Below are 26,495 nucleotides of genomic sequence, written 5' to 3' on the forward strand. Positions count from 1 at the left end.
AATCAATCTCAATCTGTGGTTTTAATGCAACATAAAGTGGATTATAGCAGATGTTTCGTCAGATTTATAATTTCCTGGGTCAGAAGCGGTCGTGTTCAGAAAAGAAAAAGTGAAAACTTGAATTTCAAATCTGAGCCGAGAGACTCTCAAGAACAGACACAATGAATGCACTTCATGAATGGGACGTTAACAGGAACAAACACTTTTCATTCAAAGAAACAATGAAAACATAAAACTCGTGTGCATGGGGGGATTTTTTAGCCAGTAGGTGGACTAGAGCCTGTCGAGAGTGAGAAGGGGGAGGATCAGTGAGCAATCCAGTAAGATGGGAGAGGGGAGATGCAAAAATAAAGCAGAACACAAACGGAAGTGGGGGGAAGTAAGTCCAGAGAAAGCTCAAGTTCCTCCGGAGGAAAGCGCCATTGAAATCATATCAAGTTTGCCGAAGGAGTGTGCGAGAGAGTTACCGGCGTATAAAGTGTACGATTTGGTAATGGGCTTATGTGGGGGGCTCGCTCGCTGTTTCAATAAACCCCCAGAGCCATGACTGAGCTGAGCTCGCAACACAAACACACCCCGTTCCTTCAGTTTATCTGAAAGACACATCTGGAGTCTATCAACTCCAGCAGCACCCCCCATCCCTCCCCCGCCCCCCCTTTCTGTTTCCACTCTCCAGCACGCTTAACCCCTTCCTCACCCGCTCCACCCCTCAATGTCATGCTCTCTCATTAGGTGAGAGTTGCCTAACCGGGGGCCACTCGGTGGCGTGTGTGGGAAAAAAACATTCTAAACCTAAAAGGTTCATTTTCTGTGCGCGGGAGAAACGAGACTCCCACATGCATGTGCGACCTCCACAGCTGTCTCCGTAGTGGTCTCCTGGTACAATCTGAACCTTGTCTACCAGGCTGGTCTAGACGGAGGGGCTCCCTGCCATGTAAGCACATTCTCCACTGTTTTCACATGCTATAGCGCTGCCCACCTCTGCTTTGTTCCCACTCATTAAGGTAATTTGCTTTAGCCTGTGTGGAAATAATGTTAAATTTCCCACAAAGGAAAACAAGTTGAGATTTATATAGGACAAACTGCGGGAGTGTGCTCTCCTCCCGCCTTCCCTCGCTCCCCTTCTTCCCTCTTCCTCTCTTTCCCTCTCTCTGCCCAGCCACCATACCATCTTTAGCCATTTCGGCTCCACTTCCCCTGTGTCAGATGGTAAAGTTGTTTAAGTTGGACTACGTCCTAACCCCAGCTGCTCAGAATGGCAGAGGCGATTTCAGGGTTGGTTTGAGAGAGGCTCAGGCGAAGACAGAGTGGCCTGTCTCCCCGTTTTTGTAAAACAGATACCATCAAGTCAAAACAGTAATATATCGGCCGCGGCATTCTTGACCATAATGTGATGATAGTGTGTATATTTTCCGTCGCGCAGACACTTTTCTAAACATATCTGCACATTCTCTCTCCGTGCGTGACTTTGGTCGGAGGTTTCTACGCAAACTTCCCTTAATTCTTGTTGCTGCACGAGCATAAATCACACAAAAAAAGCTCCTTATTTCCTGCACTTGGACAAAGTTGCACAAAGTCAACAGGATGTTTTCAGTATAGTAATCGTGCATATTTCCTGTGCTGACTGCATGTGCATGCTTTACATTTACAACGCAACAGAACTATAAAATTCCTGCCACGTCAGGTAGATTTATAATGTGGAAATCATTACAGACTCCCTTGTTTGCAAAGTCTGCCGCGCTGCCAACATCTTGAGTCTCAATCCAGTTCCAACCACAAGCCCCACTGCTGCCTTTCAGACCTGTCCATTCAAAGCACCCCGCTGCTCCCTCATCCATCACCATCACTGCCCTCTGCTCTCCATCTCCACACCCTCTCTCCCTGAAGGGTGAACTGACCTGGTAATGAGGGCCCCTTGTGCCCTGCCTGCCTTGTCCTGTGTCCCATGGTGCAATGGGGCCCAGCTGGACAAGAGCCAGACTGCCTCAGCCCTCTCTGCTCATTATTCTCATTACCTCACCTCAAATCAGTACAGGACAAGCTGCTGGGATCTGTCCACAACTCATAAAGGTCCCGACTCGTTAGTGGGGCTGCCAGCATCAGCTGCAAACAAAACAACGGTGCGTGTGCGGAGGTTTAAATACACAAATAGGTGAAGAAGTACAGTATTAGGGCCCAAATGCTGAAGACACCTGACGCAAATTGGATGCATTGTTTCCTTTTCCAGCTGGTTTGCTTTATGTGTGCAGAGCTGAACCACAAACAGACTGTTCATTTGTAAATAACAGCATAATAATGTCATTTAGGTGGCTCAATGGGCAACCCATGATCAAGTGAAAGGGAACCAGAGTGTTGCTGGTTCAAATCCCAAGACAGGTCAAGGGCTGGGGTTCCCCTGAGCAAGGGACCTGACCCCACTTGTTCCCCGGGCACAGATAAGTGCTGCCCACTGCTTCTGAACTGGTTTTTCTATGTGTTCAGTGGTGTGTAAGAAGGATGGGTTAAATGCAGATTCACTATTACTAATAGCTAATAAAGCTAATTTACGTGGTGTAGCATCTGCAGTTTATATTCATGCAGGTCTTGATGAGGAGTTCTCACCAGCAAGAAAAAAACATGTCGAATCTAATTTTGTGACGACATTCACGGTTGAAGGTAGGACATTTGATTCACAGCCAGCAGTGAAAAACATAAACAACAAATCTTAATTTACAGTTTCAGAGTCATTTACCAGGCTAATAGCATCTGGGAGCCATGCCACATTCTTAAATGTGTGTCCCAATCTGTGGGGCAAGCTCTTCCAAGGGTCAGGTTTGGAAATCAAGAAATGGAATTAGGCCTATAAATAAACTTCAAAAGATAATATAATAGAGACCCATTAAATGCTACACTTCCTGGGGTGTAGCTGGAGATTCACACTAGCGATAAAATGATCCACAGTCTGAGACCATCTATTTTAAGAGGTCCAGAGTCTGGTTCTATGGTTCTTCGACCATAGAAGACATCCACGCCAACCCAAGCGAACCGCTCAAGTGGCCTAAACGCTCCAGTTTAGCAGGACTAAACAAGGCCGGGGGTGAATGCACCCTAATTTTGCATAATAGCGTGCGCCACCTCAGAAAATAAAGGTATGATTCAACTGGTGTTCCATCCCAAAAAGCTGGAAAGAAACACGGTATTCCAAGATCCAAATGTAGCTGTTGGACGGCAGGTCCGTTTAAGAGAGCTACAAAAACATAGTAGTCCAGCAAAGAGGGCAAAAACAAACAAGGCTAAATTGCTCCTCTGCACTTGGGTGGTTTGGTGGGTTATGAAGGCCATAGTGGCTTTGAGGAGGTTTGTCCCAATGAAAGGGCTAACTGTGTAGATTGTTGCAGTGTCTGGCACAGGCCTGGAGGAGGGTGGCCTGCCTCGGAGCTGTATTCTCCCACTAACAACAGCGGATCAGACTCGGCGTACAGCTCTGAATAGATGTCTGGTGTGAGTGAGCGTCTGCTCAGAGAGTTACCAGACCCCGTTTGAAATGAGCGGACAAGAAGTTATGGTGCTTAGACTGGGAGTCACACGCAAGAGTTACTGAGTCACTCGTATCTGTTGCCTCTTTAGGAGCTTTTCTGGCATAAACACCGACCTTGTCAGGACCAGTAGTCCGCATAGAGACCAAAACCTGGTCCTAATGAGGAACTAGCTAAGTTTAGAGCTCAGATTTGAGCGATGGTTAGGCGGTTAAGGTCAGGCATTGACTGATTACGGTTATGGTTAGGGATAAAGCTTTGTTTCAGCTGTCCAAATAAGTCAATGTGGTGTCCCAAAAAGAACAGCAGTGCAAACATGTGTGTACATGTATATATACTTTTTTTTTTTAGGACCAGTGGTCCTCATGGGGACCAAAGTCTGGTCCTAATGAGGCAGAACTTAATTAAAATGTGCACTGTGGTCGGGGATGGGTTTACAGTTAGGCATTAACTGGTTATGGTGAGTGAAAAATGCAGCATTAGGGTTAGACTGGGTTACATGGTTAGGGTTATTCTAACAAGAATAGCTGCACAAACCTGGAGAGTGTGTGTGTGTGTGTGTGAGTGTGTGTAGTCAGGGCAGCAGACTGTTTGTCCTTGTCTCGTAGGGGAAGCGATGCAGTGTAATTCCCTGATGTGTGTTTACTCAGCCATAGTGGGCTGGCCTTTGATTGCAGCACTGACCACATAATATGAGTAACTGTTCACTACTGCTCCAAATGACATGCACATGTAGACAACAGACTGGAAAGGTTGAGAAGACCCGAGGGGGCGATGCTGGACCAAGAGAGACGAAACCGAGGAATTGCACGGCGTGAACGTGACGCGACAGATCCCTCACTCACGTCTGAATTCAGCCCTTCAGAACTTCTTCCATCGCGGCAACGGTGAATTTCAATGTGGCAGTTTTCACATCAGACACCAATTTTTCCCATGAGCTCAGATGTAATTATAAGCTGTGTGGGACTCAATTAAAGGTTGAAGACGTCAGCGTGAGTGAGCAGACCTCCACTGCAGTGTCACAGAGCCAGCAGAGGTTGAGGCAGAGGAGTGAAATGAGGCCTGCATGATTTACATTATAGAGTCTTCTCCTTACAACAGACACTCACATCTCCCTCTGTGGAGCAGTTCAATGAGTGTCTTTAGTCTACTAGTCTCTGCTCCGGATACGCCTGCTGTCCACACCTCCCCTAAAATGAAGAAGTTTGAAAACACCGCTGGCTCTGTGAGTGTTTGAAATCTCCAGGGAAATGGAGATCATTGGAAACCGAGCCGGCCACAACTTGACTGTCGGCTGTAAACAAAAAGGCACTGTTAACACTTTACACCTGGCATTAGAATGTGTTTTCTGTGATCCGATTGCAATCAGATTGCGCTTCACCACAAGCGTTTACACCTGGTATTAACATGGGTCTCCGGTGTCCGAGCACCTCACGTCACCTCCCACTCTTCTTCAGCAAAGACATCCAGCAGCAGACTATAGCATCACATCCTGTGTGTCGCCATAGCAACAACAACGTTAGCCACACACATCAGACACTCCAACCACTAGAGTTAAGATCAGGCCCAAAAAAACCTGGCGACCCGAGCCGGTGCACAATCTGTCCAAGCCCAACCCAACAATTTGCCGTAGTTATGAGCCCTATTTAATTTTTTTGGAATAAGTGGGCCGTAATTATAACCAAGGGTGTAGGTTTGGACGGTGCTGACATGTCCCCACCAATATTTTGAGAAAGCCAGATTGTCCCTCCCAATATTAGAGTCAGGACAAGTGTATATGTGTGCGCAATGCTGTGAGAGGAGACGACAGCAAGACACAGATAAATAATAATAATGATAATACATAATTGACCAATATAATCATGGTCAGTTTTGTTTCGGGCTCGGGCGGAGATTCTAAACTCTACCAACCACCTGCCGAAGCGATTTGTGGTGGTCAGGTACTATGCGATCACAGAAATGTGCAATGCCAGGACTGGAGGCCTTACATTCAGTTTTAGTTTCACCTCATTGTTGTTTTTCATTGGTCGTATTTTCTGAAACTACAAGGCAACAACTGAAACTACATGCTTAATTTACCTGAATGGTCATTTTTAGTGAATCACTGCTGATACATGAAAACATAACAGAAAGGATGTCATCTTTTGTCTGACTCCATCTTTCAGCTGTGAGCTTTGAGGAGCGCTCCACCCCGCTGGCCCCCTACTAGTTTTATTACTGCAGCAGGTACGAGGGCCAGTTAGTAGAGAAGCTCGGGTTTCCTGACCCAGCGACCCGACAGCGCTACAGGGAATCTTGTCCCCACTTAGAAAAACAAACACCAGCTCATATTACATCAACCTACGCATTTTACTTTCTCTTTCCTTTATCACCAGTCATTCTCCAACATGGTATTAGTCATAGAACAACAGCGTAGGGTCGCCCTTGTCAACTTTCTGCTGTTATTAAGTCTCGTCCTCGGTGACGGACAGTTGAGATTGAGCTCAGAACCTTTAGAATATTCACATGCGAGACGTCAAAAGACACCTTCAGCAAATGTGGCTTTTGTTCTTGACCGTTCACGTCTAACGCTGAGCTCCACTGGATTCTAATAATATAACAACTGCAGCAAATTACCATATTTTTCTGTCTTTCAACACTTTTTGAGAAGCCATTTAGCGTCATGGGTGGCAGCTCCGAGAGGCATGTGGAACTAATATCCCCGCAACACACTCATCCCTCCCTCTGAGCACAAGTATGTCTGCCAGACTACATTACCCAGACTGAGCTGCTGCATGTTGTGTTGATAGCTACCAGGATACTATAAAGCTTTACGAGGACGCACTGTAAAACAGCACACCTTGCTGTGGAATTTGTGTGGGAAACACAAATTAGATGCAATTCCCACAAAAACAAGAGAAGCTACAACAAGTTGTTGCTGTATAACTGTATATTTCTTTATTTTTATTTTCCACATCTTCTACATTTTTTTATTAGACTTTAATTTGAGGTCTACTTTTATACTTTTATATTTATATTTATACTTAAGTGTGTTTATGTTTCCTACAACTGACTCGTAGAACCCGCACAAGATTTCCAATGTGCCTGGACTGTCTGTTTAAGCACAAATGGCAAATAAAAACCTTGAACCTTGAACCTTGAACAAGAGAGGTTGTAGGTGCTGAGCAATATGGCGAAAATATACATCTTCCAAAGTTTGAAAAGCATCTATAATTTACAAAAAGTCCTTTATTCTCTCTGAACAAACAGCAATCACAGCACACCTTTATCTAGCTAGCTGCTAGATAAATGTATGTCATGTGACCACCTCTGCTGTTGTTTGCTTACTTTGAACACATACTCAAGTGTCAAGACACAACAATGGTGAAGATTAAGAGCAAGGATTTCCGTTCTGGGACTGATAAAGAGACAATAGTAAAAGTTAAAAGAGCCTGTTTTATTCACAGCTAACTGGTCCAGTTGTGGACAATAAGAACCAATCCATTTTCAAACAAAAAAAAGCAGCCAGTAATATTTAGAAACTTCTTGTTTTCCCGGCTATAAATCTAAATGGACCATGAATGTCCAACTCTCTTCAGCATTTCAGATATTTTCGGTGTGGACCAAAATGGCAGACCAGCAAACCAACAAACAGAGCAATTCATTTAATGAGCTGCTTTGATAGGCAACGGTCGTCCCTATGGTTTGTCACTGGCGATGCTGAGCAGTAATAAGTCCAAAAAAAGAAAAAAGAAGAGAGTTTCTGTCTACCGCCTGTCTCACAGCCCATTCAGAGAGATTACAAGACCGCTGAGGAGGTCCAGACTGTCTGAGAGCCACAGGCCAAGCTGCCAACATGCACCTCCTCCCTTAAAGATGGCCCTTATCTTCTCCTGTGGTTCCTGTGGAGTGAGGCTTACCTGATAATGAAGCACTGGAGTGTAATTATGTGAACTTTTCAACATAACTCTGTGATAGGCAGTCTTAACGTATCATCCTCCCTGCTGGACAGAAGCCATGGCTGCTCAGATCTCACTGATACACTGCAGAGGCCCAGAGACGCGCTACAATAACAGCGACCACGTAAATGCATCACCTAAATCTTAAGTAAACAATAAACACACGATACTGTAGCATCTGCTTAAGTGCAAAAATAAATAAGGACGATAAGACTTAAGGGCTACTCACAGCTTGTCCAAGGCGAAAAGTCCAAGGAAGGATCCATTTCTCAGAACTCGAATCTTGTTGTGGCTCAGTATCCTGTGGGAAAAAAGAACATTATTGTTAAAAATATACCACTTGAGTTGAACTTTTCTTCGCAGGGAGAGTTCAGATTTAACCAGAAACACAGCAAAGGTGTCATCACCGGAGGATCGGAGCTAAAAATAAACCCAAAACAGTTCCATGATCGCCTGAGCAGAAACATTAGGTAAAGATGTTTCCAATTAATGCTACAGACGGAATAGAACATCAAGATTAGGAGGGAAGTTGTAATCTTGATCATCATTTCGCGTACATTTTTACATCAAAAGGACGTCTGTCCACATCAAACGGGAGGCGGCACAGACCATGTTAATAAGCTCTTTCCTTACTGTCGTAACACTTCGCTCCGAGGGTTCTTATCAAACCAGACACGAGATGTGGGACGGCTCTGTCTGACCGGGGGATCATGGGAAAACGGATAGTCATCGGAATCACTGCCCTGAGTGACTCGGTAACTCAGGGCAGTGATTACTATGACTATCCGTTTTCCCATAATACGAGAAGAGGAGGAGGAGGGATGAAGGTGCGTATTTGAATTTTGAGGGGGAGTAAAGTTAAAGCTGCAACTTTAGACAGAAATGATTTTAACATTATTTGTACACCGTGTTATTTGTAATAATATCAGATCTGACGGAAGAACTGTTTGTGAGTATCCAGAAAACGTGCATGGCCGTCAGGTACCAGAGGCTTTTATCCCCTTAAACCTTAGACTTCCCCTTTTGACACGTTCTGTGGGCACTTCAGTGTGTTTTCAGTCATACTCCAACCTGTTTGCAGCACCTGAGGGCGCATTCACATCGGCCTTATTTAGCTGCAGTTGAATCCAACCCTGGTACGTAGTCCCAGATCGCTGATGGGGACCAAAACAACTCTGGTCTGCTTGAAAGAGGAGGTCTTGAAAGTGGTCAGTAGTGTTGTAGTCAAGACCAAGACTTTGAGGGGTCGAGACCGAGACAAGACCAAGACTTTGAGGGGTCGAGACCGAGACAAGACGTTGCGCTGTGTTTTCTTTTGGAGGTATTTATTGTGGTTCAGGTAACCAAATTTTATAATAGTTGAGTTGGCTGTCATCTTCTCACGGCCTCTTCTCCTGTCACTCACATGCACTTTTGTGGGGGGCGTGTGAAAGGGGGCGGGAGGGGTGACAGCCGTTAACGGTGACAAAAATTTCAAATATTGGTTGTACCCGAAGCAATACGATTTACGTAAAGTCACAGTAATGATTTTAACAAGTTAATCCAAAAATGCACAGGCAATATATTGATATCCCCACAGTTGTGGTCTTCACCAGTCTTGAAATAAAATCCCGAGTCCGCTTTGTCCGAGACCGAGACAAGACCGAGTAAAAATGCAGACGATTCCGAGACGAGACCTTCAAAAAGTGGTCTCGAGACCAGGACCGATCTCGAGTACTACAACACTAGTGGTCAGTGAACTGTGGATCAGTTCATCACTGGTGTGAACTGTTAATTGGAAGTGTAGTTAGCTAGAGTCTCTGTATTGTGAGGAGAACCAGGAGGAGAACCGCTGACAGCAGGAAATGAGATTGTTGATGCTTCCATCCTCCATGTCTGGCAGGTCCCAGCTCTTCCTCCTCCTCTTCCTCCTCCTCCGCTGGTAAAGTAGCACATTTAGCAAAACATCATCACCCCAAAGCAAACACGACTCATGGCCGAGGGTGTGGGCGAGAAACTTCAGCAAGACAATGCTAACTCAGCTAAATGTGCTATGTTAACTGAGGAGGAGGAGGAGGGATTTGTCTTTTTACCTGCCTACATCTTTTGTTTATAGTGCGTTTGAGACCTAAAACAATTAAACAAAGCATCAAAGTTCCATCAGGTATGGACCAACTAAACTTTAAAAGTCACTTCCTGTGTGCAGCGGGAGAATCTAAACACAGAGAGAGAGTCGCGCGGGGCTGAGAGACTTCGCCTCGTTTGACAACAATTTGAATTTAATGGACATTTGTTTTTATTTAAACGTTACTCACTACATTTTTTTTAAAACTTTCACTTCTCGCCAAGTGGTGAAAGGAGAAAATCATTTCATGTGTGTGTGCTTAGTTTGAAGTGACAGCCAGCAGTCGGTCTGTGTCCAACACCAGTATGAATGAAGTCTGCTGGGCCTTTTCACATTCATGTATACATCTGATGGAAACATGATCCATCCCACGCTCATATTGTATATTCTTTCACTTTGCCTAATATTCTTCTTTTTTCTTCTGCTGCCAGGTTTATATTCACATTTTTAGTTTCCAGCTCAGGAAGTTGCAACGTACTCTTACGAAAGTGGAGGAGAAGTTCAAGCTGCACGCTTGGATCAACAAAGTGCAAAGTGTTGACACCAGAAGTCTGGGTTAGTATTGCGTATCACATGTGTTCTCAGATTTAAACCGCTGGAACACTCCACATCGTTTCAAGAAAGACTTTTGCTTACACTGAAAAAAAATCTACACGCTTCAAAAAAAAAAGTGCTGACTCGTCCGAAAAAGCGCCAGTTATCTTCTTTTGTTATTGTAAGTTTGTCGTACACAGAGATCATTTTCATACCAATGTGTCCTGCCCCTGTGGGAGCTCAGGGTGTAGCGGTGGCCCAGTGCTGGGAACAGCCTGTCATCATTAACACACCCTTCAGTTTCTCGTCATCTTCACCCCTACCGCATGCCGCTTAATGGGCTGTTTGCGACATTAAGTGTGTTCTTAATCGGGAGAAGTGGAGCTGTGTGTGTGTGTTTGTGTGTGTGCCTTTAAAAATGGGAGCTGACTGTGAAGCGTCTGCGAGATTTACAGATCCAGCAGCAGCAGCAGCAGCAGCAGCAGCAGCAGCAGCAGGCGGCCCCCACTATTTCCTGCCACATCAATAAAAGCACCGCCTTTAGCTCTGCGCTTTCCAACTCAGTTAATGACCTGATTTAATAATCTAGTCTCGGTATATATATATATATATATATATATATATACATATATACATATATATATACAGTACATATATATGTATATATACACACAGTATATATATATATACATGTATATATATATATATGTATATATATATATATATATATATATACATATATATATATATATGTATATATATATATATATATATATATATACATATATATATATATATATGTATATATATATATATATATATACATATATATATATATGTATATATATATATATATATATATACGTATATATATATATATATATATATGTATATATATATGTATATATATATATATATATATATATACATATATATATATATATATATATATATGTATATATATATGTATATATATATATATATATATATATACATATATATATATATATATATGTATATATATATATATATATATACATATATATATATATATATATATATATATATATATACATATATATATATACATATATATATATATATATATATACATATATATATATACATATATATGTATATATATATGTATATATATACATATATATATATACATATATATATATGTATACATATATATATATATATACATATATATATATATATATATATATATATATATATATATATATATATATATATAGGGACAAAATGACCCGGGTTACTCCTTCACCTCGGTCAGCTTTTCTGACGGCGACGACATCACAACCGAAAACAAAAACACGGCCAAATGTGGAAAGTAAATCATCATCTGCTGCGGCACGTCCCGGACACTTTATTTACCAAAGTCCAAAAACCACAGGCATTTATTTTAAAACTGGACTGCAATTAAGAAACAGGAACAGTTGCACTGATAATAACTATAATACTGAAACCGAGGCGTCTCTGGCAGTGTTTACGTAGCATTTAGGCCACAATAATCTTTCCGTGAAGGAAAACTGCATCACGAAAACGACCGTCTCAGGGACGCTGGAGTTTGAAAATATCCCGTGTTCAAACACCTACAAAGAATTGTTGGGACAAATCAGTTATTAAGTCAAGGCATTTGTAGAGTGCATGTTACACAAGAGCCGTCGTCTTGTGGTGTAGCCCGAATTTGAACCTGTGACTCCTGGACCCGAAGGTCTTTCACTAGACTTTGGGCACAATATCTCTCCTATAACTGGATGCAGGCCTGAGATGAAAGCTACAGAAGATCCGGAACTGCCTGAATAATTCAATACAGATAGAAGAGGAGAAAGTCACATCTGGCAACGAAACAAACCGGCTAATTCAACGCAGGCAGTTTAGATACAGATAGTTCCTTTTCCACTAAGCTTATTATACAGGAAAACCAATTAGTCTGAGGCCCGTGTATGTTTGGTTTCTCCGCTGTGCATGAACGCATGAACACATGAACACATGCGTCTCACAAATCGGATTTGTTCATAATTACGTTTCCTCCTTAAAAAACGATTGGGATGAGTGTCATGTTCACTTGTATTTGGGAATAAACAACTCATACAGCCTCTGATCACAATGACTCTTACAACTCAATATTACAATAATCTTGCTTCTCTGTGCAGAAGGACTTGAAAGATGAATAAAAAGCCCAACGAACAAACAAAGAAGACAAATTGAGCGAACTGAAATCCTTCCACAGACGACAAAAGGTGCAGATTTCCAGGAATGTGGGGAAGTTGCAGAGTTTAGGTCGGAGGACGTTTCTGTATAATCACCAAACGCCTGATGTTTGGAGCACAGTCGCAGAGAAGGACATTGTTCTCTCATAAACAATGCAGACAGTGCAGCTCTGAGAACGAGAGCGAGGGGCAGAGCTCTGTAAACAGACAGAAATAGTCTGCGTTCCCATCAGGCTAAACAGGAAACCCAGCCAATTAGCTGTTTATTCAGAACTCTGCTTCAGAGGTCAGAGGTCGCAGAGAGAGCACTTCCTGGACAGCAGTCAGACAGACGGAGCAGTGTCCGGAGGCAGGTGACAGCTGAGGACCATCAGACTCAGTCACGTCATGTTACTGTAGTCAAGACCAAGACCGGAGTGTATCAGAGACCAAGATCAGTCCACTTTATATATTCTGTATATGCCCTGCCTTTTGCTTGGTCCCAGTCTTTGCTTTGGACTTTGCCCTGCCTGGTCTTGACTTGGTCTTGCCCTACCGTGTCCTTAGTCTTGATGTGGTCTCGCACTGTCTTAGTCTTTACTCAGTCTCTCCTGACTTGATCCTGCTTTAAATTTGGTCTTACCCGACCATGATTTTGGTCTCAACTTGATCTTGTCCTGCCATAGCTTTCCCTTTCCCTTGGTCTTGACTTGGAATCAACCTGCCTGGGTCCTGACTTTGTCTTACCCTACCTTGGACTTGAGTTGCTCTCCCCCTGACCTAATCTTGGTCTTGACTTGGTATCACCCTACCTTGGTCTTGGTCTCTTGACTTGGACTCACCCTGCCTTGGTCTTGGTCGTGTCTCTGTCTCACCCTGCCTTGGTCTTGGTCTTGTCTCTGTCTCACCCTGCCTTGGTCTTGGTCTTGTCTCTGTCTCACCCTGCCTTGGTCTTGGTCTTGTCTCGGTCTCACCCTGCCTTGGTCTTGTCTCTGTCTCACCCTGCCTTGGTCTTGGTCATGACTTGGAACCACTCTGCACTAGTCTTGACTTTTGTCTGGTCCTACCTTGGTCTTGGTCTTAGTACAAGTCTGGTCTTGGTTTTTGTTCGTGTGGTAGTTTGATGACGACAGAGCTTTACAAGCCTAGAGGAGGACGGGGTAGACGTCCACACTACGAGCAGCAGTTATTGAGACTTCAAGTGTCTCCTGACATCAGTGACAGACGAGTTGACAGATTGAGTTAATATTCCTCCACGGACAATAAGCTGTAGGTCCATGGCACGATATCGTGTTAACTTAATCCAGACTAAGGATTGGCCTCTGAGAGCTTTTCCTCATTCACTTAACTGTAACTGTGTAATGGCACCAAGGCTTTGTAGAAATCAGCCGACTTAATTGAATCCGTCCAATCAATGGGAGAAAAAAAAAACAGACATCATGCTCCAGGATCCCACCAACCATTTTAATCTAATTTAATCATTTTAATCTAAGATCAAAGAAGTGTGGGGTCATACACAAGAAGCCAGACACCAGCTTCCATCGTGTCAACAGACGGTTAAACAGGGACAGACATGGACCTGTTGTCTCTCTAGGTCCAAGATACACACCATTCTACACCGTTACATCACCAATGTTCAAGATAAATGACGACAGATTTATGTTCGAGTAAAAACGACTACATCATCCTGTACATATGGAAAGTATTTCTGTGTCTTTGTAGAGCGCTGCGAGGAGGAGGAGACAAACCAACATGTACTTTATGTAAAAATATGTACATTCTGTACCCAAACCTGCGATGATATTTGGATTTTATAAACAGATTTGCTTAATTTTAATTAATTACATGTCTAGTTTACTTGGATAGAGAATAAAAAACCAAATGAATAAAAAAATCAAAAAAGGTTTGATATACTTCTTTGTGTCAGAATTATTTTAAAAATATGTATATAAATAAATGGGGTCACCTATAGTTTGACCAACAGCTGGTTTTGCACTTTTATTATGTGAATCATTTCTTATCATCCACCACAAATGACAATAAAACTTCAATTGAGAGAATCATGTTTTTTTTCCACGAGATAAACAATTATCTTTCACAGTCCATTAACAGTAGAGACTTTTCTAAATACACCGTAATCCTACTCCAGTCGCAGTGATCCTGGTGTTTCACAGCCGCAGCTCACGGCCTCTCGCTCTTGCTGGTGTGACGCAGTGTGAAAGGAAAAGTCAGAGCCATACAAAGACTGTTGTCTCGTAAACCGCAGCCGCTCCTCCCTGCACCATGCCACTCACTTTGTTGGTTTGCGCAATTTGCTTCCGAAAGCCACAAAGCCTTTGAGGGCCACACAGGGGCATGACAGCGTGTCGCAAATCGTATTTGCTCACTGATTTACTTCCGCTCTCACCCCCACGGACTCTTAACTGGACTCCCTATAACTTACTGCCTGAGGCTGAGGTCAAGGCCTGTGTGTGCGTACTGGACAACCAAAAAAAAATGGAACTGCCCCCGGTGCTTTTCCTGAAGCTGCTTTGGGTTTTTTTGGGTTATTGTCAACCAATCATTTTGACTGGGGAATTATCTCTGTGGTGCAGCTGGGAGGGCGCCCGCTGTGCTGTGCACGGCACCGACGCAGGGAAGCAGCAGCTGAACAGAGGACTTTCAGTTTTCCACATCACAGCCCAGTGCAGGAGGACACAGAGGGCCAAAACACAGCCTTCTATCTCCCGTCCCTGACCGCAGCGAGAACGCCGCAGACCCAGGAACAACAGGACATCCTGTGTGCAGTCAGGGAACGCTGAAGGCTGAGAGTCGCCGTCTCAGTTACGACGAGCACACAACGAGAAATCTTGTCGTTTGAGTAAGTTGTTTGTGATGTATGTATGTATTTAAAGACACTTAAGCCACTCCCCCATTCATTCACACATTCATACAGCACATTTTAAGCCAAAACTCATCCGATGTGAACAGAATTTGTTTTGTACATGCACGATCACACGCTCCAGATGTAGATTACAGATTAGATTGTGGGATTTCACTTTAACACGCTTCAGTCCCATTTACCGAGTTTGTGTGTGTGTGTGTGTGTGTGTGTGTGTGTGTGTGTGTGTGTGTGTGTGTGTGTGTGTGTGTGTGTGTGTCTCTGCAACATCTGAACAGTTCAGGATGAATGTTGTCACGCTCATGTAAGATGGTAATTGCTATGAGCGGGGTCAATCATATACAGATCCAGAAATTCTTCTGGTCTTGGACTTGATGGAAGTCCAAGACCAGAGTGTATCAAAGACCAAGATTGACCAAGACCAGTCCACTATATATATATATTCTTTATAAGCCCTGACCTTTGCTTTGGGCTTGACTTGAATTTGCTTTGGACTTAGTTTTGCCCTGCCTTTGTCTAGATCTGGTCTTGCCCTAGATTGGTAGTGGTCTTAACTTGATCTTGCACTGCCTTCATTTTTCCCCTACTTCAGTCTTGACCTTGACTTGGTCTTTGCCTGTCCTTGGTCTTAATCCTGACTTGGTCTAGACTCAAGTCTCTCCTGACTTCTTCAGACTTGGTCTCGTCCTGCCTTGGTCTGGACTTGGGTACTGACTTTGTCTTGCTCTACCTTGGCCTTGACTTGCTTTTACCCGGTCTTAGTCTTTGTCATGACTTGATCTCACCTTGCCTTGATAACGTGGTATTTGCACTAACTTGATCTTGCACTGCCTTCATTTTTCCTCTACCCCGGCTTTGATCTTGACTTGGTCTTCTCCTGTCCTTGGTCTTAATCCTGACTTGGTCTTTACTCAAGTCTCTCCTGACTTGATCTTGCTCTATCTTTCATACTCGTCCACACACTGCCAGCAGAGCCATCGCTTATAACAAGCAAATCTATTAAAAGAAAATCACAAAAATGTCAAAACCTGGTTTCTAGGTTTCATGAAACAGATGTAGATTACGGATTAGAATGGTGGATTTGGCTGCAATCTCATGTGTGTATCCCTGCGACATCTGAACAGATGGATGAATTGTGTAAGACGGTAATAGCTATGTGCAGGCACAATTACCTACAGACCAGTGGATCAAAATGTAAAAATGTCAGGGTGTGAAACCCCTCGGTGTAGGTCTGTGTCTGTGTGAGTGATCTTGTTTGTGCGCGTGTTGCGAGCATCTCCTTGAAAACAGACACAAAACCTCGCTGATTAGACACCCACGCCTCCCGTCTCCGCCCCGAGCATTGATCCAGTCCTTCAGGGCCAACAGAGACAAAGAAAGCGCAGGTTCACTCTGATAAAGGGAGTCAAAACAACACAACGAGCCGCCGCGTAAACATCATTTCACTCTGGATCGGTCTCTTGCCCTCGAGGACCACACACACAAAAGGTGAAACGCAAGAACCCTTGAGGAAAAGATTGGTACCGTGCCATAAAACCCAGTCGTGATTCAGAGACCAATTGGAGCCAGATAATGAGAGTGAGTCTCTCGGAGCATCATTATTGAATCAAGCCTGGTTTAATTAGCACACTGACGTTGATGTCTGGCACGCGGCTCCGTGTCACCGCAGGGGGAGAAAAAAACAAAAAGAATAGTCCACATAAAATAAAACGTAAAAAAAATATTAGCTTAGGTGGATTTTCCCAACGTAATTAAATCAGATTATCCACTTTACAGCGGAGCATTGTGCGAGCACTGCTTACACAACAAGAATCAAAGTCAGAGTTTGACTTTCCAGTCAAGTCGGCCTTCGTCTGCCAGAGTTGCATTTGCAAGTGTATTATTGGCAGTTTCAATACTTGGCAGCGGGCTAAAGTGGACATGGCAGCGTTTCTCTTTATATACACATCACACACAGGCAGCACTCAGAGTAACGAGAGCCGACGTCGCGGATCGGCTGGATATCGTGGTCCAAACCCAAAAGATGGATTAAAAAGTGTATTACTTAATTTGGCCGTTAGCGAGTTTTCCGAGAGCCACTTTTCCCGCCCACAAACATGCCAGGTCTAATAGATGCAAGCGCGAGTTTATAACCCTCAAAGACGAGGAGCTGCGGCTTCAAGTCCACAGACTAAACTCACAGTCACTTAAGAGAGGGGAGAGATAATATTGTCATCGTGCATTTCCAGGAATTATGGTCTTTTCAAATCAGGGGATTTGTTGCCTCGGAAGAGTGAGGACGAGAATTAATCTGAGCCATGTGTGAACATTTTTACCAACTTCACCATTTAGACGTTTGATTTCTTAATATCTGAGAGCAGAAACGTGTCCAAGAGACACTTTTTAAAACATTTCAATAACCTGATTTCAATCATCACAAACTGTGGCAAAAATTGGTCAAACAAAAAAACTGATTTCTTCATGGAGAAGTGGACTAATCCCAATTTGAACGGACCATAATTCCTGTAATTGTATGATTTCGAGAATTTCACCTTTATGAAATTTGATTTAATCTAATTCTACATAATATCTGAGCTCTGAAACATGTTTAAGAGTTTCAATAACCTGATTTCTATTAGAATATATCACAAATTGTAGCAAACATTTAAAAAAAAATTGGTTCCTGGTCTTGGCTATAATGTATAGTTTTATTAAATCAAACTTTTTAATGGTGAATTATTTTATTTTGGGTCAAATGGCTCAAATTAATACTTTTTCCTGAGCCTTATGAATTTCCCAGAGGAAACAATTCCCATCTTAAACAGACCATAATTCTTGAAATGTAAGAAATATTATTTAATACAATAATACATTAAATCTTTGACCAGAAACATGATTTCCATTAGAATATATCACAAATTGTGGCAAAATTTATAGGAAATTGGTGAAAGAAAATGTTTCTGGTCTCAAAAATAATGTATAATTTTATTAAATCGAACTTTTTAATGGTGACATTGGTTTATTTTGGGTCAAATGGGTCAAATGAATACTTTTTCTGAGCCTTCATGTCTCCCTAAGAAAACAACTCCCAAATTAAAAGGACCATACTTCCTGAAATGTATGGCTTCGGGAATTTCCCCATTAAGAAATTTGATTTAATACGAATTATACATTAAATATTAGACTAGAAACATTTCAATAAGATTCAATAACCTGATTTCTATTAGAATATATCACAAATGGTGGCAAAAATGTTAAAAGATTTGGAGAAAGAAAGTGTTTCTGGTCTGTATACTTGTATCAAATCAATTGTATTTAATGGTTTATTTTGGGTCAAATGAATCCTTTTTGCTGAGCCTTCTGAATTTCCCTGAGGAAATTTCATTAAACACAATAATACAATAAATCTGAGACCTTTCCAATAACCTGACGTCCTATAGAATCTACAGAATCACTAATTGTGGCAAAAGTTACAAAATAAAAGAAAATGTGAGTTTCTACAGAAGCGTGGAACTGCCAGAGGGTAAAACATAATAATATCTGAGGAGTTTGTTGTTCTAATGAGATTATTTTTCTTGTTTTTTCTTGTTATAAATAGAAAGAACAAACACGGCGTCTCCACCTTCACGCTCATCGTTCCCTGATGGAAACATCCAACGACAAGCAATCAATAAAACCAACCGTCTCTCTCTCTTTAATGAGAAAACTTTCCCTTTTCAAAACTTTCTCGTTATAATGAGAGAGTTGAGCTGCTGGTTTAAGGGGTTAAAGTTAAGGTAAAGGGAAAACAAAGGCCTTAAAAGAACACCTTAACCCTAACGACAGGCGTCTCAAACTCACATGACCTCGGGGTCAGGAGAGGACAAAAAGTCCAACTGTGCGGGAAATAAACATCAGTTCAGTCCAGATATGACATCAGAGAATCAGTGGGAGAGCAAGTCGTCGTTCAATTGGAGGGTTGTGGGTTTGATTCCTGGCTCTGCTAAGTCTACATAAAACACTTAAATCCAGCGTTTCTCCTGACGGCAGAGTGTGAATGAATGCATGAAAGACCAGTGGCAGAAAATGTGCTGCACATAGATGTGGTGCATGAATGTGTGAATGTCAGTGATCATCAATAATTTACATATTTCATTATTTATTTAAGGAAAGGGACAATGCATATTAATAAATGATAAAATGTAAATATGCCAGGTTGTAGCCTGAGGCTAATTTCCACCTGTCGTCCCCTTGGCAGGTTGATGTTATAAGGGATTAAAAATTAAAATTAAAAGATTCTCATTTAAATTGTGGGGTGGGACATATGTGACCCACGGGCTGCACATTTGAAACAAAGCAGTATCCCGGGCTTTAACCTTCAAATCTTAGGCCCTTAACCAAACCAGATATGAGGTTCTGCCCCATTAGGACCAGGTTTTAGTCTCCCGCGGACTACAGTACTGGTCCTGACAAGGTCAGTCAGTGTTTATGCCAGAAAAAAGTGTCCTAAAGAGGCAACAAATACAAGAACACACACATGAATCATGTGACAATGTCATGACCCAGAATTCTCTAATCACATGAAATCCTAACTGCTGTGTGTGTGTGTGTACGTCGAGTGCAGCATAGGAGTGGTCTGTCGTTCGATTTCAATAACATGTTTTTGAATACGACAGTTAATTTAGTCTCTGAGGTTTGGCCAGCCTACATGTGGCTGCTTTGTATTTTTGGTAAAGTAAATTGTCATTTCAGGAAATGTGTATGTGGGCTGTGTTTAAGAAAAAGAAAAAAAAGATGATTTTGTCGGTCTGCAAACACCCAAACCAGACTGTGTGTGTGTGAAAGTGCTGCATGATCTCAGTGAGAAAATCACTAATATTATCAATGATTTTATGGTATTAAAATAATCCTCCATGATCACTCACTCACACACACACACACACACACACGGAGGAGAAGTGAGGCTGCAGCAGTCTGAGACGACCGTGTCATCTTTGTTAGCACGAGTGCTTCAGAAGAGGCCTCCACACTCTTCAGCGTCCAAACGACTTAACCCTTTCCTCGTATGAAGACGCCACAAACCACCGCGTCCACCACACTGACTCAGTGCCCTCGAGCACGGCAGGCACTTTAAGCAGCCAGACGTGAATGTGTCCATTGTGTCCGTCCCACACCACCGCGGGACATGTGTCCTTGTGTGGACAAACTGACGGACTGACAGACTGACAAGAACCATTTACTGCTCGTCATGGACAAAATAATCCATGAAATTACAGGTTAAACATTATTTGAGGGGGAACTGTGATGAATAAAGTCATTAAATACAAGGATATAATGTTGAGAAGTTTAATTTTACTCCAGTGTTTGGTCTAATCTTTTGTTGATTGGTGCCGATTATGTGATTTTATTTAGTATTCTGTATATTTATGTACTTTTTATTTAGTATTCTGTATATTGTACATACTTGTATATGGTATTCTGTATATTTTATGTACATCTAATTTAGTATTCTGTATATGTATGTACATTTTATTTAGTATTCTGTATATTTTATGTATATTTTATTTAGTATTCTGTATATTTATGTATATTTTATTTAGTATTCTGTATATTTATGTACATTTTATGTAGTATTCTCTATATTTATGTACATTTTATATGGTATTCTGTATATTTCATGTATTTTTTATTTAGTATTCTGTATATTTATGTACATTTTATTTAGTATTCTGTATATTTATGTACATTTAGTATTCTGTATATTTATGTACATTTTATGTAGTATTCTCTATATTTATGTACATTTTATATGGTATTCTGTATATTTTATGTACATTTTATTAAGTATTCTGAATATTTTATGTACATTTTATTTAGTATTCTGTATATTTATGTACATTTTATTTAGTATTCTGTATATTTATGTCCATTTTATTTAGTATTCTGTATATTAATGTACATTTTATTTAGTATTCTGTATATTTATGTACATTTAGTATTCTGTATATTTTATGTACATTTTATTTAGTATTCTGTATATTTGTGTACATTTTATTTAGTATTCTGTATATTTGTGTACATTTTATTTAGTATTCTGTATATTTATGTACATTTGATTTAGTATTCTGTATATTTATGTATATAAGTCAATTTTACTATTTTGACAGTTGAGATGATGAAGATGCTGAAGTTGTGAACATCATTTACTAAAAATGTTCATAATTTAATGTGTAAGGATTTAGTAACACTTCACACACTGGATTTACCCTTGTGTAAAACTCAGACAGAGAGCAGTATACTTATAGTTTTTAGACAGAACAGGGTTAAATCTACTCAAACACAGAGCCTACAGAGAACAGTATAATACAGAAAATAAATAGAATACAATATAAAATCACATAATCAGCTTAAATCAACATACAGCGCAATCACACCAAACGTCTGCTGCCAGATGTTTCATTTAAAAAAAAAACATTTCGAAAACGTCCATCGAGACAAAATCCTTGCCTTTCAGATAAGTTTGTAGATTATTCCAGTCAAAGCCTGAGTTGCTATTTAAACACATTTTTCCCTTTTTGGGGAAAAAAACATCAGACCATCCATGAAGCAGATGAAGAAGACATTAACACGCTCTGTCGTTTTCCCACTGATGCTGATTGAATCCCAATTAATCACATTCCCATTGGTCAAATTTACCAGGTTTTTTTTTTGTCCAGTGGGAATAAGTTATTATTCACAGCGTTGGAGCTGACTGTTAAAAATGACTGCTGTGAGGAAATAAATGGATGAAACTGTAGAGTACTGATGGAAAACACACATTCACTCATTCATATCCAGCATCTGCAGCCTGGTAATCTGAACACAGCCTGGGAGACCAAGACCCTCAGAGAATCACATCGTTCAGAGAGTTTAGCTGCGTGAAGATCACTGGAAGAGTCACAAGAATCAAAGTGAACAATTCTGAACTGTAGATCAGTTAAACAGTACTTTAAAAATCCTGAAAACATGCGTTAAACTCCAAGGAAATGTCTAAAATGTCAATATTTAACAGCGGAGTCTGGTGTATTTAGCGGCGATCGTGACGGGGAATCACAACAAGTGATAATTGATTTTATTTTTTATACTTATTTATTTTATTTATATTTTATTGTTATGTTTATTTATTTTATTATTCAGTGGTAGTTTAGTTCAGTGAATTCTAATGACTGAGTTGCACCGAAAACAAACTGCTTTACGAGTCATTAGTGTGTTTGTCTCGCGTATAAAACAACATCACGGCAGTTTCTCACAGTCGTGCTATGGTGACTCCGCCCACTTTGAGGAGGTTCTATAAAGTAATGAAAAACGACTTGACTGATACCAAACTGAGTAGTCGAGTCGAAAGTATCTGTACAACTAGATTTCCTCTAACTATCTTTGTTACTCGTTACTACCAAATAAAATCAGACGAAGAAGAGTTGATATTATGGTCTGTATTTATATAGAGCTTTTCTAGTCTTAATGACTTAAGTACATTTTATCTCAGAAAAAAAATATAATAAAACGTGACTTCAACTTCTACCAAAGTCATTTTCTGGTTAGAAAAGAACAAAAAAACTTTAACTTTTACTCAAGTATCCCTTTTAGGTTACAGTGCCAATCGATAAAGGCTTCAAGTCACCGCCCACCGTATACAAACAAACGCTCCCTCATACAGGTCTGATAGTTTTGCCTGTCGGAGCCTGTTTTCAGATGAAAGACGGAGCAAACAGATAAAACTCAACAACAACAACAAAATGACTAAAAGTTACACACTGCAGCTTTAAGGGGATAAAAAGAGATGAGCTGGATGTTTCAGAGTACGGAGAGAATCCTGCATTACTCAGCTTCATTATCATAGTTTCCTGCTTTGAGCACAGATACGGAGGGGAGGGGAGGGGCAATGTGCTCCTGCATTTGATATGTGCAACCACTTATTACAGAGTATACAGCATTGTGCTCACTTACCAGGCTAGTGGTGAGGGTTTGTGGTCTGTGGCTGTGTGTGTGTGTACGTGTGCGTGCGCGCGGACTTTAAGATGCATAACTGTAAGACCGATCAGATTTATTTATACAGAAAGTGTGTATGTATAACCGTGTGTGCGCTCGCGTGTGTGTTTGTGTGTGTGCGCGCACATAAGTGGTCCAAAAAAGTCTAAAATTAAAATCTGGGTTTTTGAAATGTCTCTAATTAGAGAGGGGAGGACTGAGGCCTATTTTCAGAGCTGTGGCTGCGCACGCCCTCACCATATGTGTGCGCACTGGCAAACAGACTCACACACACACACACAAACACAATCTACACATTTCACACAAAGATCCCCAAACCTGGATTTCTTTGACTGAGTTTTAACGACCAGGAAGCGTCAATTTCTCAATTCCATTTTTTGCTTAAGTTGACAAAAAACAAGTAGATTTATAATCAGCAGAAAACACTGCGTCGCTGTGAAGCTGCAATCATTTATTACAATATTTAGATTCAAAGACAAAGTCAAAACACAACACAGAGTGGTAAGTTTACGGCCGCGCGGCAGGAACACAATAGTCAGTTTAATCTCCGCCTAAAGTGTTTTTTTACACATTTAATGAGGCAATTTAGTGAATTTAGGCTGTGGAGAGAAAGCGAGTGGAATGCGGTGTTTGCCTGGTGAACATTGTCTCATTGTTCCGTCTCATAACCGTGCTTTTGTTTCCTGCTCATGAGCAGAGATTGACGGAAAATCAGGCCGTCGGCTGAAAACCGCTCAGCCCCCGATTCTCTCACGGCACCGTCCGTGATTTTATCTGCAGCAAATCAGAGGTAACATCACACCAACACACGGATTATTATTTAACAGTTGTATTATAAAAGTATGGCACAGCAACATTAGGGCCGCAATGATTAATTAATCGGTTTGAGTGTTATTTTTTCAATAATTCAATAATTGAAACAAGTTATCCTGATTAAGCCATTAAAACTTTGAATTATTTGGATTCAACTTGCTCTGGTGCTGTATACACACAAACACTCTGTCAGTCAGGTCTGATAGTTTTGCTTGACAGAACCCGTTTTCAGATGAAAGAATGTGACATTCAAATCAGGTTACATGGTTTCTGCTCATGACGGCTGGAGATAGGCAGAATAATAACAAGAAATCGCAAACTGCAGCTTTAAATGTCCTTTTGAAAATCCTTTCAGAGCAAATCTGTCAGCAAGAATCATCAAAACAGACTAAGTAATAAGTTCTGGGGTAAGTATATCAGAGAAAATACAGGACAGCATGTACACCCACCCACACCCACACCCACACACACACACACACACACACACACACACACACTGAGGCCACAGGCATTCCCACTATAGACACCCATTATATCCATGTGTCGACTCCCCAAAGCAGGAACTGTGGAAGCCGCTGTGGTCAAACACGGGGAGAGGGAAGTTAGCACTGGCAGAGAAAAGTCAGAGTCAGGCATTTTTTGGAGTAAGATAAGAAGAGAGTGCGGCACAAACACGGAGAGAGAGAAAATCCACAATAACAAAAGGCCATTCAGAGATATGAGATTACTATGACAACACATCGCTGTGTTTTTGCCAAAAAATCACAGCTTTTAATCAACAAACAGCAGAAGGTGATAAGTGGAAAAACGCGGCGCGTGGTCTTAAAGGGGACGTCCCACACCGGTCATGTGACCTTGACCTGTGAGGGCACAGTAACATGTGCGGCACCGGCAGGTGCTGCAGCTCAATACAAAGCCCAGAGTATCCAGTGACAGGCCTTTGTTTGCAGTTTTGATTTATTGCTGACCACTGCTCCACCTCACATGTGCGGAGTTGACCCCCCCTCCTCTCAACACCTTTTCCCCCCCACATAAATAAACCCTATCGCTGCAGGAATGCCGAAGGAAGGGTCCGGCGCTCACCGCGCTTTTGGAATTCTCCACCGCTGATAAGACGAGCGACTGTTTGGGGGACGTTTCATCGACATACTGTACCCCCCCCCCCCCCCCCCCACCCCCCGCCCTCCACGCAGTGACTCACAAAACCACCGACACATCTGCTGGCCCTTTGGTAGCCGTCCACACCCGAGGGCCACAAGTGACAGAGCGACCATTTGACTCGAAATGATTAAACGGCGGTTGAAGGAGCAAACAGATTTGTACTGCAGCCAGTCGAGTCAGCTCACATGAGACTCACAGACATGTCGGATTAAGACTCATTTCCATCGGATGCTGCATGAAATTTCTGCGGCTAAAAAAGGGGTCGCTCGATCAAAATAAGTGTGGACTCGTGGGACTTGGTGATGGGGGAGTGTTTCAGCAAACACAAAAACACACTGACTAACTCGTTATACAGAATACTGTATTTCCTGCCTCACGCTGATGTTTCATTGGGAGTTTGACCCGGAATTTAAAGCCGTCATATACAGTCGAATGCAAATTTGCTATTTGCTTTACGGTAGACACAGGTAACAGATATCATCCTAAATATTTCTAATGGCAACATCACAGTGGATAATCAAGATATTATTTAATTTTCTAATCACAAAACAGTTAATTTTTCACAAAGTGTCTTGACTTTTTCCCTCGACCGGCCCCCGGCCCCCGGCCCTCCCTCCTGACCGGACTAGAAGTTCACTGGCCCCCAGGACATTTTGAGTTTGAGGCCCCTGCTGTAAATCCACAATAACAGATGACGTCATTAAAACGTGATGATTAAATGGAAAAGACCGTTATCTTGAATATAAATACAGATTACTACGGTTTCCAAGAATTTAAGAGAGTGTTACCTCACGTAAGTGCACTACTCAAGAAAATATACAACACAGAAATGTTACATATTCTGTGTTTTTATAATGTAAACCAGGTTTATGTCAGCAGATAACTGTAACCCAACATTATCTCTAAATCTCAATCCTTTACAGTTTGACATTGTTTAAGGTTTAAGGGGGTAAAACATTGGGTGTGCTCCATAAATAATGTAATCTCCCCAAAATGTGGAAAATGAAAGTGAGGCACCCCAGTGACGCACCCTGTGGAAATCAAGCCTTAAAACACGAACACATTACAGTAAACGGCTGCAACATAATACAGTAACTGGAGCGCAGAAGTAAGCATGTTTCTAGCATGTGTGCTATTGGAGCGCCTCTTTTCATTTGCTGCTTATAAAACACTTTATTGAGGTGCATCTTGTTCCTGTTTTCGTTTTATTATAGAAAGTGTGAGGACTGTAAAATGAAACTGTTTGAAACGCTGGTTTAAAAGTTCTTTGGAGGTTAAAAGATCCAAAAAATTATCCATCTAAAAAGAAACTGGTCTGACAGCTTTTTTAAGCTAAAACAAAGG

General features: G+C 41.5%; 1 protein-coding gene across 1 annotated transcript in view; it reads right to left on the bottom strand.

Annotated features, from left to right (window-relative positions):
- adgra2 (adhesion G protein-coupled receptor A2) overlaps positions 1-26,495 on the bottom strand; it is a 62,464-nt gene that overhangs the window by 26,705 nt on the left and 9,264 nt on the right. Inside the window, exon 2 of the mRNA XM_058637128.1 lies at positions 7,683-7,754. Within this exon, the coding sequence (XP_058493111.1) occupies positions 7,683-7,754 (72 nt within the window). The remainder of the gene's footprint in view (positions 1-7,682; positions 7,755-26,495) is intronic.

Source organism: Solea solea, chromosome 8, assembly GCF_958295425.1.
Source record: "Solea solea chromosome 8, fSolSol10.1, whole genome shotgun sequence".
In the NCBI taxonomy this organism is placed as follows: Eukaryota; Metazoa; Chordata; class Actinopteri; order Pleuronectiformes; family Soleidae; genus Solea; species Solea solea.